The sequence below is a fragment of the Corapipo altera genome, unplaced genomic scaffold (genome assembly GCF_003945725.1).
Source record: "Corapipo altera isolate COAL_440 unplaced genomic scaffold, ASM394572v1 45, whole genome shotgun sequence".
Taxonomy (NCBI): domain Eukaryota; kingdom Metazoa; phylum Chordata; class Aves; order Passeriformes; family Pipridae; genus Corapipo; species Corapipo altera.
Window position 1 is genome coordinate 16,077,131 of NW_020884877.1, and position 17,215 is coordinate 16,094,345.

At 35.6% G+C, this 17,215-nt stretch overlaps 1 protein-coding gene across 7 annotated transcripts in view; it reads right to left on the reverse strand.

Annotated features, from left to right (window-relative positions):
* The window catches only part of LOC113943978 (sodium channel protein type 2 subunit alpha), a 76,726-nt gene that overhangs the window by 11,335 nt on the left and 48,176 nt on the right, over nucleotides 1–17,215 (reverse strand). For all 7 annotated transcript variants that reach the window (XM_027636458.1, XM_027636464.1, XM_027636461.1 and 4 more), the window contains 5 exons: nucleotides 16,165–16,644; nucleotides 5,625–5,745; nucleotides 5,105–5,259; nucleotides 2,839–3,012; nucleotides 643–765 (listed from right to left, as the gene is read on the reverse strand). In XM_027636458.1, the coding sequence (XP_027492259.1) occupies nucleotides 643–765; nucleotides 2,839–3,012; nucleotides 5,105–5,259; nucleotides 5,625–5,745; nucleotides 16,165–16,644 (1,053 nt within the window). The remainder of the gene's footprint in view (nucleotides 1–642; nucleotides 766–2,838; nucleotides 3,013–5,104; nucleotides 5,260–5,624; nucleotides 5,746–16,164; nucleotides 16,645–17,215) is intronic.

Sequence of the window (17,215 nt, forward strand, 5' to 3'; positions counted from 1 at the left end):
TATGGAAAGCAGTATGCAACCAGAAATAAAACCAGCTCAATCTCTGGTATGTTAGAAAAGTTTTCTTAAATAGAATGCAATAGTTCTAATATGAAAGAGAGAAGGTATATTGCCAATTTACTTATTAACATGCAAATTCATTACAAAACTTTTAGTTGTAACGGACATTCCCAACCAAGATATACAGAACTGTAGGTTAAAAGATGTTTGATAGACTGTCTATGATACTCTACACTTGTAAGAAATACACATGTGCATATATACATGAGCGCATGTGCACACACTTTTGAGAGGAAGTATTGATTTTTTTAAAACTGTTCTGACTATAGTAGGATGTATTTGTATGGGATAAATTCAGTTTTGTAGTAATATTGCATAGATCCATGCAGTTCATAAATCCTTGGGCCATCCATGAAAATATGAAATAGGGTGAAAGGCCAAGGAGCCTAAATAAGTGTAAAATGTGTGCAATAACACATGAATTCATATAAGCAGATGAAGCCTTTTGCTTATATGTTAGTGATAAATGTGAAATATACAGGATGATAGTGTAGCACTTCTGCATGGATTTGCCGCTGAGTATTCTGCATGCATTGTTTCCGTGTATGCATGCAGCATTTCAATTCTTTCATGTTGTCTTACCCTCATCCCTTCAAATCGCGACAAGGCTCTTAGAGGTCTCAAAGCTCTTAGTGTCCTAAGGGATTTAATCGCACCAAGTTCTGAGTAGCCCAAGGCATTAGCTGTTAAGCTAACCAAAGAGACCTACACAAAAACAGAAAGGCAATATTGCTCATTCATCTTGTATATCCTTTCGAGACATATGGTGGGAATGATGTGTGCCCTGAACTTCTCAAGAAGATTCAAGGCTGGACCTCTTTCTCCAGGAATCCCTCTATAATGCAGAAAGATCTTTCAAGTCAGACAAAGTAGAATAAAAGTATATTCTAGGTACCTGTTGATGAAACCATGTTGGCAGAATGGTATAAAAAATGCCTTCTACATTCACATAAACCAGTCAACATTTGGTGGTATTTAAAAAAAAATGAAGTCACATGCAAAAAGAAAACTCTCAAAAGCTGGGTGAATTGGAATGGCCAATTTAGGTCAGGACTTCCCATGATATCTTCAGAACTTGATGAGAATGTAAAAGCTCTCAAAAACCACATCCAGACCCGGCCTTTGGTCAAATGTAATTTTCTAGTGTCCAGAAAATCTCATTCAATAGCCATAGCTACCAATGCTGTTCACATTTAACCAGACTAATCAAGACAGAGAACCAACTGTTTGTTAGACAATGGTAGAAGCTTCATTGTTAGGCATATCCACACTTCATTACATTCCCTGTGATTCCTTTAACCACTTCATCAATTCTGGCTTGCATAACGCTGGTCTGGTCTGCAGGCAGATGAGTAAATAAACTAGAATAGCTGTAAAATAAATAATACAATTATCTTTCATCAATAATCCCTGGAAATGTATTTATAATAGCCATTGGGAAGGAGTGGCCCTAATAAAGAAAAAATAAACCAAATCACCCCCTATTTCCCTTCATTTAATGCCCTCTCCTTCCATCCTTCCTGTTCTCTCAATTCTTCCATCTCCAAATTGATCTTTTCACTTTTTTATCTCGATCCCTGACTACAGATTAAAAGGAATGCCTGAGATATTAATTTTTTCATGAAAAAAATTGCAACAGGCTAAGGTTGCCATGAAAAACTAGTGAAGTTATTTATAAATTTCACAGAAGTAACTAAGTCCCTGATTATCAAATTAGAATAAAACATTTGTTGATAAATACAAGCTCTACTGGTCATGGCAATTTACACATCTGATGACTGAGCCAACACACTGTTTTATACAAAGGTACAGGCTCATTCACAGAATACTAAATGTGCATGTAGTCATGTTTTATCATAGGATTTGCAATGCTGGTATAGATTTAAAAGTTATAATGTTTTCCAAGCTCTGTATAGTAAAGACTCCATGACCTATCACATCATTGTAGTTTTAGGGAGATACAAAGCAATTCCTATAGAATTCTGCTGCTTTTTGAAATGAGCTAATAAGTGAATCAAGACACCTTCTTAGCCTGCTTTCCATGGGAATTACATCTGTGGAACAGAGAGATGCCTATTATCACAGTCAGGCTATTGGGGATGGAAGGGAAACGAATATCTGCTATATGGTAGAAGACCTGTAATCTTCCATTTGTGCTACCCAGCACCATGCATACATTGTTGAGCATGTAGACTTAAAATCACAATGCACTTATCAGTAGGTCTCTTTCAGACAATGTGTATCTGCTCCTTGGTAGTGCAGCCTTTTGAAAATCATTTGAGAACTCACTTTAAGGGGGCTCATCTATGGTTCTATGAAGCATCTCTTTGAGGTCACCCACAATAGGGTGAAAAGTGCAAGAGTACTGAATAGTACAATGGAACTGAGAATTCCTAGCAGTATTTTCCTTTCATATTGCACAGAGTAAGCAATAGGACACTTACAGTAATTGATTAGAATATTAGAAACCCTTAAAGAAATTGCTTCCATATACAGCAAAACCTTAAGAGGATCCTTTCCATACCATCAAAAAATAAGATAGTAAAAATCATTATTTCAATAAAGCATTACTACTTCATAAAGTAGAGAATTTCAATACAACATCTCTAGAGTAACAAGTATATCTGAATATTTTTTCCTTTCTGAAAAGAATTATAAACCATATCACATCAACAGTTAAAATAGAGTTTTCATTTAATAGTACAGAAATCTTATCCTGAAAACATAACATTCTGATTTTTAGAGCCTGTAGTACAGGACATGAAAAAGAATACATACATCAACAATCAGGAAGTCCAGCCAGCACCAGGCATTAGTGAAATAGGTTTGAAAGCCATAAGCCACCCATTTTAAAAGCATTTCCAAAATGAAGATGTACGTGAAAACTTTGTCAGCATATTCCAGCATAGTCTTGATAGTTTTACGTTGTTCTATGTAGATATCTTCAAATGCCTGTGAAAAAGATTTTTGAAAATATAATTAAATATCTTCACAATTTGCAGTGTGGTATATAATGGCCAAGAAAGAATTTGAATTGAAAAAATATATGTGATGATAAGGCATACATCCTTCCCTCAAGTGTAACTTTGACTTTCGCTTCACACTTTTCATAAAGCTGGGTCCAAACACAATATTCAGCTTTCAGCTAAGCTGAACAGTGACACGCAAAACTTACTGTAGTACCACCCTCCAAACTAATTTTAATTTGTTTCCATGGATACTGTAGTGGGTTTGCACGGCCAGGTTTTGGTAGCAGGGTACAGGGGTGGTTTCTATGAGAAGCTGGCAGAAGCTTCCACCATGTTTGGCAGAGCCAATGCCAGCTGCCTCCAGGATGGACCCACCACTGGCCAAGGCCGAGCCAAGCACGAATTATAGTAATGCCTCTGGGATGACATATTTAAGAAGGGGAAAAAAAGTTACTGCACTGAGCTAACTGTGGCCAGGGAAGAGTGGAGTGAGAACATGTGAGCGGAGCAGCCCTGGAGACACCAAGGCCAGTGTAGAAGGAGAGGCAGGAGGTGTTTCAGGCACCAGAGCTGAGGTTCCCCTACAGCCCATGGTGCAGACCATGGTGAAGAAGCTGTGCCCCTGCAGCCCATGGAGGTCAATGGGATGTAGAGATCCACCTGCAGCCAATGGAGGAGATCCCACGCCAAGGCAGGTCGATGCCCGAAAGAGGACTGTGAACTAGTGGGAAACCTATATTGGAGCAGGCTTCTGGCCCAGACTTTCAGAGCCATGGAGAAAGGAGCCCAAACTGCAGCAGGTTTCCTGGTAGGACTTGTGGCCCTGTGGGGGACTCACACTGGAGCAGCCTGTGTCTAAAGTACTTTACCCCCTGGAAGAGCGACCGATGTTGGAGCAGTTCATAGAGAACTGTTGCCCATGGGATGGACTCACGCTGGAGAAGTTCGTGGAGGACTCTCTCCCTTGGGAGGGACCCCACACTGGAGCAGGGAAAAGACTCCTCTCCCTGAGCAGCAGCAGGAACAACCTGTGATAAACTGACTGTAACTCCCATTCCCCATCTCCCTGAACTGCTGGGAGAGAGAAGGTGGAGCTTGGGAAGGAGGGGGGTGGGGGGAAGATGTCTAAGATTTATTTTAGTTCTCATTATCCTACTCTGATTTGGTAAGTAATAAATTCAATTAATACCCCCAACTCGAGTCTGTTTTGCCCATGACAGTAATTGGTGAGTGATCTTTCCCAGTCCTAATCTCAACTCATAAACCCTTTGTTATATTTTCTCTCCCCTCTCTGCTTGCAGAGGGGAGTGATTAGAGCAGCTTTGGTGGGTGCCTGGCATCCAGGCAGGGTCAATGCATTACAGAGAGCAATGGCTTACTAACATAAGGATTTCCTTTGTGGTAGCTACAACTTTATATCAAAATTCTATGAAGGATTTAAAAATGACTCTGTGATACAGTATTTTTGATGAATAATTGAAACCAAACTCTGCACGCTAACCCACAAAACAATCCTAAATAGAGAGAACTCTCTTGTCAAAAGAAAATGTCTGCAATGACCGTGAATCTCTGTGCATTGAACCAAGTAGAGCAAGAATATTACATTTTGCTCCTGCTATGGGGAACTAATTACTTCAGTACTTACTCAGTGCACTTAATTTAACACCAATCTGTAAAATACCTGACAGAATCATGTTGGCACCCTACATCTCAGTCTGACAATTCAAGTTGCTCTTGAGAAGTTCCTAGGTCAGCTGTGTTTTTATTTAAATGTGTATATTAAAAAAAAAAAAGCTATTATCATCAATATGAAGGTATGTGAACACCAGTCTGATAAAACTATTTATTTCCATTAAATCTAAATTTTGAATTTGCCAAATGATTTGTTTCATAGCCTGTGAGCAAACTCTTATGTAATCTAAAATATATGCCAAATACTTGCTGATACATGTTTACATTATAACATTTATGAAACGGATATCAAATTCTGATTTGTTCCCTGCAGCTATATGATTAACAGAAATTCTAAATGCTTGCTGCTTAAAATAGTCACAATAGTTTCACACTTAATTTACCAGAGCACCGCTGCTGAGAAGAATCATGAAGACTATGAAGGTCTCAAACCAGTTGTGTTCAACAATCTTATAGCAGGTTTTCCTAAGATTCCACCAGATTTTCCCTTTTCCATCTTCTACACTGACTTGACAGCATTTGAATCTCCGTACACATCCTAAATGTGATGATAAATTTTGAGACATCAGAATAAGGTAAGTATTTATTAGGAATTACAGTGAACAGTAGTCATTTATTTCAGTGCTACTGCAATAGATGCTTGTAAATAAGTATCTCCTATTTAAGCATTTTTGTTTCAATATTTGAAGTTAAAGCTTTGTGCCTTTTATTATACCTTCCAAGGAGAAAGAGAGCACACACAAGAACAGTAATCTACAGCAGTAACTCTGAAGGATTTACTAATGCAAATAGAAATTACAACTATAATCACAAAGCTTCTTTCTGATTTTGAATAAAAATAAAATTCAGTGCAAAGCAATACCATTAGGTCGATGTATCTTGCATACATTTCGCTTTCCCTACCTTCTGTAAAACAAGCCTCTGGCTCCAGAACTTCTTCGGGTTCTGCTTCTGGTTGTTCACCCTCTGGAGGTAGTCCAATATCAACTGTGCTGCCTTCTGATGAACTGGATGCATTTAATTTCTGTGAATGAAACCCCACATAATTATTTTTTTTCAATTTCAGTTATTTTCAATAGAAATTTGAAATGCATATCAAAATATTTTGCATGTATTCAGTGGTCTGACATTAAAATAACTTCTTATCTACAATCTATAATGACAAATTGCTCTACTACAGGTGAGGTCACAAGATCAGAAACTACACCACGTGCATTTCCCTATTGAAAATATTTTGATATTTTCATACAAGGAATTGCTGAAATTATTAGACTACTATTCTGAGCCACACATAAGAATTTAGAAAGGAAATTTCAGTAAGTTAGGACTGGGTGCCTTCCACACTTTGTACTGTTTAATTATTCCAATCATGTGGCTGCATTTTAGATGACACCAGATAGCATGTGTTAATACAAATAAATTTCCAACGTCATGACCAAACCAACAGCAAGCTCCACAGATGTATTTTCATGTCTCAAGTAAATGTTATTCTATCAAGTCAGAAAAAATCTAAATCTAAAAAGTTTCAACATAAACTTTTCATTATCATTGACATGAAAACACATGTTATGAGTTGTATAGGATAATTTAATTCTCTCTGTTTCCAAAAGAGCAGCACATTACTTTAAGAGCAGTAGCTGATATTTTGCATTCTCACTTGCCAATGCATTTTCTGAATTTATTGTGCATTTTTAAACTACTTATTACTTTGGTACAGTACACATAGATGTCCAATCACCATAAAAGGCCAAAAAAAAAATCTTTGGAAGACTAAGGTGAAAACAAATGCTTTTAAAACAATACCATCATAAAATAATACTGCACCAATATATCATACTGATAATATAATTCAAACTTTAAAAGTTATTCTTTTACACCATCACATTATGTTGGCAACAGACAAATATGAGTACTATAATAAGTAGTTTGATCATAGCATTCTATGACTCTTCTAATGTTATCACTATGTGGAGTATAACATCAGTAAAGTGGCTGCATTGATAAGTAGCTAATCTTATAAAGGGAATGATGTAAGCAGATTTAGAATAGAGACTACAGAGAATTAATACTAAACAGAGATGGTCCATGGTAACATTAAAGATATGTATTTTTGCTGACACAAATCTGAAGTTAGAGGCATTATTCCTTTAAAACATCTTTGAGAAAGCTTCAGGTTTTTGTAAAGGAAGTGTAAACAATATTAGTCTGCGGATACAGAAAGTAACTTAAGATTTGAATGGAATTTTACATTGCAGCAAATATTCAGTATGTTCTTCAAACAAAAAGAAGATTCATTCCTTCCCCCCCCCGATTCTACTGAATCACATTGACAATATATTGTGTTGTGATTTTGACATAGGCTTAACTCTGACTTTTGTGTACTGTGGTGCACTATAGAGCACAATTTAGAGGAAGATCAAACAAATGGAAAAATGTATTGTAGGATGTATTATGCACATAATTTCAGTGATATCTGCACACTCATTTTCTCTAAACTTTTTTAAAAATCCCAGCTTACATATTAATGTCTCATGTTTGCGCACAAATTTTAGCATCCATGAGGTCAGGTCCAGTGTACAGAGATATGGATGCACACTTTTCTGCAGATTATTATTTATAAATTTCCCACTGTAATATGTTCAAATTATAGATAATGCATGGCAGTTTGGCCATTGTGGAATACTGCCTCTAAAATTGAGAAACTGGAAAGTATGGAATAAAAACTGTAGTCCTCAAGTAAGGACTATAGCATTTAAACATCAATGGAAGTCAATCATCAGTTTGAGGAAAGGCCAGAAATACCATAAATGCAAGGTACATTCCAAAGAAATGTATATATGGTGCTAAAAATTACCATTTATCAATACAATACAGTAAATTATTTTTAAACTGAGCAGTGACTATCTGGTTTTATTATGAAGTGTTTTCTTAAAATGTTGCTTGCATCATTCCAATCTGGACAGCATTTCTAGCAGAATGCTGTAGTAGTAGCAGAGCAAACAAAAATTATGAACTGGCTAAACGATAAGTTTGAAAAACCTACTGTCCATTCTTTTACAAGAAAATGAAAAGTTCAGTAACTCAGATATTATGAAGTTAGTTTAATAAGCATACACGATAATGAATTCCTATTACTGAAATTGTGTAAGACTAACAGTTAACATGGAAGAACTGAGATATCCACTATAAGGAGAGATCAAAAAGATCAGACAGAAAAGGCAGAAAATTATCAGTAGAACTGTCAATTACCAGGAACATCAAAAGACATCTTAATTTATGTGGGGCACTACGTATGGTGAGTTGTATCTTACACATCTGGTATGCTTCCTTTACAGAGCTATAACAATAATCACAGGAGTTAAGCTGAACAGAAAAATTCTAAATTGAATCGACAGCAGCTGATACTTGAAATGCAACAATTAAATGCCTTATCCCATTGAGAATTCAGTTACTCTTCTGTTGATGTAATAGAGCATTTCCTCAGCATGCTGCTCTATTATACCTGAATTTTGCCCCAACCTGAGCAGTATATAAAGAGGGATATTATAAAAATTATTCAATAAATTCAATCTGTAATAATTCAGTATCATTTGGGGAAGAAAAAAATAGAAATTTTTAAGATATATAATTACTTCTTTCATTTTGCTATGTTATGTTTAACATTGAACTTATTGTATGTCATGCTACACAATATTTATAAAATTCAGTACGGATTACAAACAGCCAGAAAGGCTTTATGATACAAAATCTTAGGATTTTATCAAATCAGTTAAATTCAGTGTGCTAGGAAAACTTCTCAGTAGTAATCACATATTTCCACAGCAAACTTGTGCTCTGGCATAAAGCAACTGACGCAGGGCCGTTGTACTGATTTCTATGTATTCAACACAACATCACCTGGAAATGGACCATGTTATTGCTGATTATGCTTTGTCCATACGCTTTAATACATAGGAAGACTATTTCTACCACTTATTGTGACTTGCCAATGTTCACACATGGAATCCAGCTGGATAACCAGACTACCCCTAATTACAGACCCTGATATATTAGGTATTTGACATATCCCGGTTCTTTACCTTAACATATCTGAAAATTACCTTTGTACCTGGTAAACTGTTCTCTGCTCACCTGCATTATAAAAACTGGATTTAGGCAATGACTATATACTTAACACGTATACAGCCTTTAAAAAAAATGAACCTGTAGAAACAAGATAATCGTCAAAGTCAACTGCTAGCTTTGATCTAACAGTAAATCCCTTTTAAGCTTTTTGTTATACTCCGGTTCCAGATTTCAAAAGTACTCAGTCATGCAGATTATAACAGATTTATCAGGATCAAGCATTAGACACTCTTTGAGAGTTATGATCATTGATTTTTTTCTGAATAGTATGTTAAGGAAATTATTCTCAGAGAAATCTGTTTTTCAAAACCTTAGAATGTAGATACCTCATCTCCTTTACACAGAAGACAGTAAGGGGACAAAAGTACTTACATGTTTCTAAAGCAGCAGAATACTGATTATCACAGAGATTTATATATCTTTTATATCACATGTACCAACAGCCTTGCCAGTCATGCTTTAGTCAGCAATACAGTACAGTATGAGATACAGGTTTTAGTTTAGCTTTCAAGATAGGAAAGCAGCTTGCCTATCAGAGCAGCATCACAAAAAGCAGCAGCCAAGATTAGGTCAGGAAGTTTTTTACAATATTACTTTCTGAACCTTAACATCTCACAGATTCATACAATTCTGCTTCACTTACAGCCAGGACACTTTTAACTGCTAACATTTCTTTCTTCCTTTCTTTCAAAGATGTTTATCTGAGAGTAGCTGAACAGCTCTTAGCTTAACATTTTTAACAAAGCCTGAAATTTCATGATTGGCCAGGATGCCACTAATAGCTGTTGAAATCATAATTTAAGAGACTGAAGGAGCAAAGAGCAGAACAGACACAAGCAGGAAGATGGTACCAAGAGAAACCACCATTTTGGTCTTGCTTTCAATTTCCTTTCCTCCCAAATACCTGTGAAAATGCTGAATAATGGAAATTACATTGCTTTTATTTTCTCATTGCTGTGTGGATGTCAGTATGAAAATGAGATGTTCTGTGATATAAACGGCAATATTATATCCAACTTTTTTTTTTTATATCCAGTCTTTTTCAGTACAGATATATCACCTATAAAAACAGTGAAGTGCTAAATAGCACTGTGATTCCCCTGGTATAATTAAGTGGAATCTGGATGTCACTCTTTCTACTTCTTATACAGTCAGGCATACTAAGTCTATCAGTACAAAATACCAGAACACTGTTAATCAAGATAAAACCATTTTGTGATGATTGTTGGCTGTGAATACTGCAACCCAGGATCCCTAAATTATAGCCCACTCTGTAGTGTATTGATATTCAAAATTCTTTCTATCTACTTATTTATGAGCATTTCATAAATGAAAATATTTGCAAAAAAGTTGTATGAATGCAAAAGCATCATAAGTAGCAGTGGAAATATGCTCCAGTGGGAAAAAGCTCTCCCACTGGAAGCTACTTAAAAAGGCTCTTTAATTCACACAAGAAATAGTGAGAGGATATTTCTGGAACAGAGTAAGGGACTTCTGTTTGCAAAGACTAAACAAGCAAACTCCAATTAACTCTAACATTAATAACTTAACATAATCCACTATGAATCACAATATGCCAATACAATGTGACCAATTCACAAACAATACAAAGCCTAAATTCTTCAAGCATCAAAAGACTTTGAATAATGAGTATTTTTAAATCAAAATACATCAGATAAATTATTCTGTAAAAAAAAAAGAGAAAAAGCTCTGCAATAAGTATATTTTAATTCCACTGATTTACCAAACTGGAAGCAACACCATACGGCTGTGGTGTTGTAAATATTATGGCAATGTTTAATAGGTGAGATGTAAATCACACTGAAGCTGGGGACTTTTTGGTCCAAACTCAGTAGCTTATTTACTAGACTGCTGAACTTTATTTTTTACTGATTAGAAAGTTCAAGTTTCTCAGGCAAGACAATTTTAGATGTTCCGGGAGGTAATTAATTTGTGAGCAAAAATTAAAGAGCTATAGTAAGACTAATTTGGGCCAGATCTTACTATTAATTTTCTCTTTGCACCTCTACACCTGTAAGTGTGGGCGTAAGTAAGAGCAGAACTGATCTCTGAATGTTTGACCAGCCAAATACCAGTTTTGCATGAATCCTTTTAACCAAATTATGGTCACATGCTTTGACTGCAGAAATTAAGTTAATTTCATGCTTAACGGTGCTTCAAGTACTGCATATTAATCTCCAAAATAACTAAATGCTTATACAAGTACTAAAGAAAAGCATTTCTAGAAAAAAAAGTGAAAAATAAAAACATGACTATCATGAGTTTGCAAGTTACCTCCATTACAAGCTAAAATACAATAGTATGAATGTTTTCCAAAACAGCTCGCAGCGCAGCTTTTCATTATCAACGTGACTTACAGATGGACTTACATAAGCTTCTGATGAGAAACATAGCATATGTGTTACATATTCTGTCTTCCTTCAGAACAAAAGAAAACCCTTCAAAAATAGAAACCTGAAAACTATATGATAAAGATTGGGAAAGGTACATAGCATGCACTGCAAAATACTTTTAAAATATCATGGACAGTATAGCATCTGTACCACAGAAATGTTGGGGCTGCCGATCTTGCCTGACCATGCTGTGATGCGAGTCCCGTGACTCAGCAGAGAGCAGCTGTGCATGTTGGTACTTATTGCAATGGATGGGGCAGGATCATAGCTGAGGAGCATGCAGGCCAGTCCATACCCGCTAAAAAAGTGATTAAGTAGAATATACATAAAGATGTATAACTTGCTTAGGTAACCTGTGTAAAACTGGTGACACGATGCTCTGCCTCGCTAAAAGGCACCAGAGCTGCTCGCTTGACTGATCCAGCTTGGTTCTACTCCTGTGAGAAGTAAGAATGGTAGGAAAGGAAGTTCAGGACACAGCACTTCTGGTGTTTTGCGCTGAATATTGCTTAAAGTAAAATATAGATTATTAATGTGTCTGCAACAGCATTAGGAGATTCCATTTTTTCAAACCATTTAAAAATATCTTATAATTGGTATAACTTAGCGTAATTACTGGCCTAGAAGTTATATTTAGGATACATTATTACCAGCTATTATTATTTTTATTACTATTATTTTAACTAATTATTACACAGTCATACAGGTACTACAAAATTTTCCATATATACCATCTCTGTAGTACTTAAGCATCTAAAATGGCAAAATTATCTTTATGCTTTCTATGCTGGATAGCAGTAATGCAGCTGAGATCCATAGACCTTTACGTATAGGACAACGGACTCAGCACAGAGGTCCCACATTTACTAATAGCCCTACTTCCATGGTAAAGTTTTATTTAGTATTTGTTCTCTAATTCCCTTATTACACTGCATTCACTCACTGTCATTCTTATGGACACAGTGTTCTTATAAGTAATTTAATCTTAGGTTTCAGGCAATTTTCTATAAAATTCCACGTTAATTCACACCTACTATGCATGTACTACATGGTATGTATTGTTTCTAGAAAGGTGTAATCTAGTTAACATTTCCATTAAAATACTGGAATCTATGTGTGTTACAATAAAGAATGCACGCAACATTAATATACTTAATTAAAACTTGTTAATAAATCACAACTACTTTGTTGAAATTCAGTTTATTGCCCTATACCAGGGTGAATATGTGTATTCTGTGTCTACATAAAAGCCAGGAGAAGCATACACGTACGCTCTGTGTCAGCCTCTGGCTGTCTTGTGCAGTCTCTGGCAGATGAACTCAGAAACAGTAGTATCATATAAGTGGAAAAACATGAGAGGGCAGAAATGTAAAGCACATTATAGCATGGAAAAAAGAAGAAGCCTTAAACAAAAAGCCATTTGTAGCCACTTTTTTTTTAAATTTAAAAAACGCCTTCTTTTGCTATGGATCATTTTCACAAGAGTGTTGGTCCTCTGACTAATAAGCCATCACTCTATATCAAAAAACATCATGGATAAGAGTATCTAGTGAAGAGTAGAAACTAGGATTAATATTTTAAAAATGTGCTTTTGTGACTCAAATCTACTTGAAATCTAGGCATTTCAATAAGAAATGTGATCACAATCGTTGCTTACTGCTCTGTTGCTATTTAAAGTTCCTGAAATTTGTAAACCTTTCTCTTCAATTTTTCACCTTCAGCTTCTGCAAGAGTAAGAAATTTTGGTCCTGAATATGCTCAGACAAGTTTCAGCTTGACCAGTCAAAACTGCTTGGTACTAGCTCATTCCTGACTTAATATGCATTTCTTTGTCTTATCACCTGATCAGTTTGCAGTTCCTGAAGAACAACAGGATTAAGTGCCTCCAAGAATGCAGTGAGGACACTGTTTTCTTCTAAAGATGGTATGTGGAGTAGAAAGCCTTCCTTTTATGGGGGAAGCTTAATGATAGGAACTCTGTCAAATGCGGGATAAACCTCTTTAAAATTTTCCCTATAGGAATTCAATACTTTTTGTCACCCTGTAGAATTACCCAATTAGGGTCCTTCCATTGGAAGAAAGGGATGATTTGGCTATTGAAAACAGTCAGCAGTCATCCCATCCTGTTACACAAAGAAGTAATAGGTGCACCATTGTCACTGTGGTCATACTCAGCCCTGCTAACCAGCAGCACAGAGGTTTGTATGAGGTGTATCCTCCATCTCTTTTACTGACATAATGTTCTTGTGCAGTAAAGAGTTAAAGAGCTACGGCAAAAAGAAGCAAATGGGAGAATACTGGTGATCAGGGAATTCATCCGATTTTGGTCCCTATTTCAAGATATTTTAGCCACTGACTACTGACTGTTAAAAAAAGTATTAATACATTTTGTAGCAGGAAAACATTTCATTCTTAAAACAGATGGCTTAATCATTAGGCAAGTTCCTTCTTGCTATTACTGTTCAGTGAATCACAATTTATTTTCTGCACGACTGTAGTTTCAGCAAAAGAAATGGAGAGTACTCCACTAGTACAGAACAGTCCTGTGAATACATTTTTAAAAACAGACTTCAGCAACTTATTAATCTAATAATCACTAATGAAAATATTTAAAATTACTTTTCAGTCATTTTAATGACATATAGTATTTAAATTGGTAGAATCCAATTACACTGCCAAATAAATTTTTGCAGAGAAGTTGCCAATTGAAAACTATCATAGCTATAATCTATAATCTATAATCTTCAGTTAATACATACATAACTTAATAACTTTTAAAAGTGAACAGGCACAGGAAAAGTTTATGACAATTAAAACATGGTTTACTACTACCATGAGTAGTGGTAATATCATAATCAGTAACATCATCAGAATTAATCTGATATGAGCGGGAGCACAAAATAAGCAGCAAAGGGAGAAGAGTTTTCTTGGGTGCACGCTTCTAAATGTACTGGAATTTCACAGTCAACATCTCACACTGTGTTTGTGTCAGATTTTCTTCTAATGTCATTCATAGAGTAATATAATCTGAAATATCATTTATAATATATCTGCAGAATAACAGTACCTTCTTCACACTTTCCAATTTAGGCATTTAAAATGTTTTATAAAAAGTGTTAGGTTTAGGTTGACAGCACCCTGGAAACCAATAAAAATACTATACTAACCTTACAGACAAATACAGCTCGATAGATAGGTATTTCTTATGCCATCAAGACAGCAATAAATATTTTGTGATGAAGAAATCCAAAGTATTATGTTTCCTAGTACTGAACTTGAACTGAAAACACTTTATTCCCAAACTTGCAGGACATCCTCTGGCTATCACTAGTTGCTAAGCAGGGAAAAAGCTGGACTTGAAAAGACGAACAAACCCAGAAGGACCAGGTCTACACTAAGAAAGTACATGATTCACAAAAAGACAGAAAAATTATCTGTGCCATTACTGTCACATGCATTTGTTACAGATGATTTCACTGATTGGTGGAATTTCACCAGATCAGCAATAGAATTTCCTGCTCCTTTGACAGCAATAAGTTTTGAAACAGTTAACAATGGGACAATAGATCAGTGGAAGGACAGAGTGATGCTCTAGATCTATGTGGCTTAAAGGTGCCTGAGAAAATTCTTTTTCTTATCTTATGTACAAAGATAGAACAGAATCAACCAAAATTCTACATTCAGTGAAACTTCCTCTTAATTACACAGAAAAATTAGAGGTTAAACTACAATAAACTCTGACTTTTTCTACACCCAAGTCATGGTTTTGAAGAGTAAGATAAATATTAATATAATCAATCAGAAAAAAAATATTTTTAAAAGAACAATAAAGACATTTGAGATTAAAAAAAAGAAAATATGACTAAACGTGTAATATAGTTTGTACAAAAACGGATCTCAGGGTGAAAATTACTGAATCTTACCCATATTTATACCCTGAGATTCAAGCATGAGAAAATCACTTATGAAAACCTTTATGTTAGTTGTTAACTACCCCACAGCATGCAATACTGCTTAAAAATACCCATACTGATGCCAAATGATCTAGCATTGGTACTAAGCATAGCATAAACTTACTCCATTGAGATAGTGTGCCTCCATCACTTTCAGTTGTGCAGGACAGACCACTGGGTTAAACACGACAATAATGCTTTGGCATCCACTGTAACTCTTTAAGTGTTAGCTTGGATTTATTCACTTGGCATCACGTTGTGCCAGAAAGAGATACATTTTATTACAGTCAGAGTAGGTAGATTCAGTAGATGCAAATATCTTAAAGCTTTGAAAATAACAATGGGTAGTCATGTGAAAGGATCTTATACCGAGGTATAAAGCTTTTTTTACCAGAAGGCCATTACTTCACTTCTTCAGTGGTTCTGTTACTATCAGAAGGATTACTAGTGATTTATATGAAATTGTTTAGATGCTGGTCCAGTATTCAAATGTACCTATCTATAATGTATGTAGATGTATTCCAACAATATCAGTAAGGTTACAAACATCAGAATGAACTGCTGAGTTGACGGGAGGCACTCCAGAAAGCAGATAAAGGAATAAATAAACTGCACTGATGAAATAAGCATGGAAAAACTCACACCAGCCACACATACTTTGTATGACTTCTGGTATTCAGGGCTAGTAATTGATTCCTTTGCTTGTTAAAGATTTAACTAAATAAACATTTTCTAAAATATTGTCTTATGCATCTTGATTATTACTGTAAATGCAATATTGTACCACCATCTCACTCAAAACTTGCAACCTTACATCAATTCATTTTAAATAAAATTACAAGTTTGTATATGCTGTTATAAAGGAATTAAAGAGAGATTTCAATTCAACACTAGTAACCTTTGGAAAAAAAGGAAAGCATCATAGTATTTTAAATCTAGAAATAGTCTTACCTCTTTGCTTTCTTCCAGGTCCGACTCACTGCTGAACTCCTCTGTATTTAAATTTTCAAAATCTGATTCCCCGACAGCAATTGGCACTGTCACAGTGAGACTTGGGTTGTTTATGAATGACATGTAATCACTTTCATCAACAACATATTTTTCCACGCTGCTGCCTATGCCACTGGTAGTTCCATTCCCTTCTTTAAGATAGGCAAGGTTTTTACCTATGTCTACTATTGTATGGTTGGAAATACAGCTGTCTTTTTTATTGTTTAGGTCTTCGAGAGGTTTGATTTCATCTAAAACTTTCTGTTTTCTAACAAAGGCTTTTTGGATGAATTCACGCACTTTTCTCTTCACATAATCTATGCCTTTCTGAATCCTTGCCACAGCAATCTGGAGATTGTTCATTTCGTTATCATCATCTGTAGCAGCAAGGTTGTCTGAACTAAATGAGCTCAGCAGCAAGGCCAAAAAGAGGTTGAGTACCTAAAAGACAGTAAGGTAAAATATGTTGGATCTCTTATTTTTAAGTCATAAAAGAAATTCCATTATGAGTTGTGCAGTATGACATAAATTTTATTTCACAGATAGTACTTTATTTCAACCCACTGTCCTGCTATTCTTTCCAGTCCATAATCCTTGTTCCCCACATTTTATTATCTGGCCAAAAACATTTTAAGCTGGTTTAACTTCACTAAGTGAAAATCAAAGCTGTTCCTTGACTTTCTCCTTCACACTGGTAGTGTAGATCTGCTCCTCAAAAAGAAGAATGACACAAGGAGGCAAGATACAACATAATATAGTAATTTATGCAAGCTACATCCACCATAGTGTTCATGGGCCAGGACAATGCAGGCAGACACCAGTCTTTTACTGTTCAACAGACCATAGTTTCAGTGTCTCTAATTCAGAATACAGTAAACCTATATTTGGCAAGAATGTATGAGTCTATTTTGGTCTTGAGCAAGAAAACTTGCTATGTGATAAAGGGTCCACAGGTGAGGTACACCTCAATTTCAGGAAACTATTTCAGAATTACTTGCATGACATTTTACAA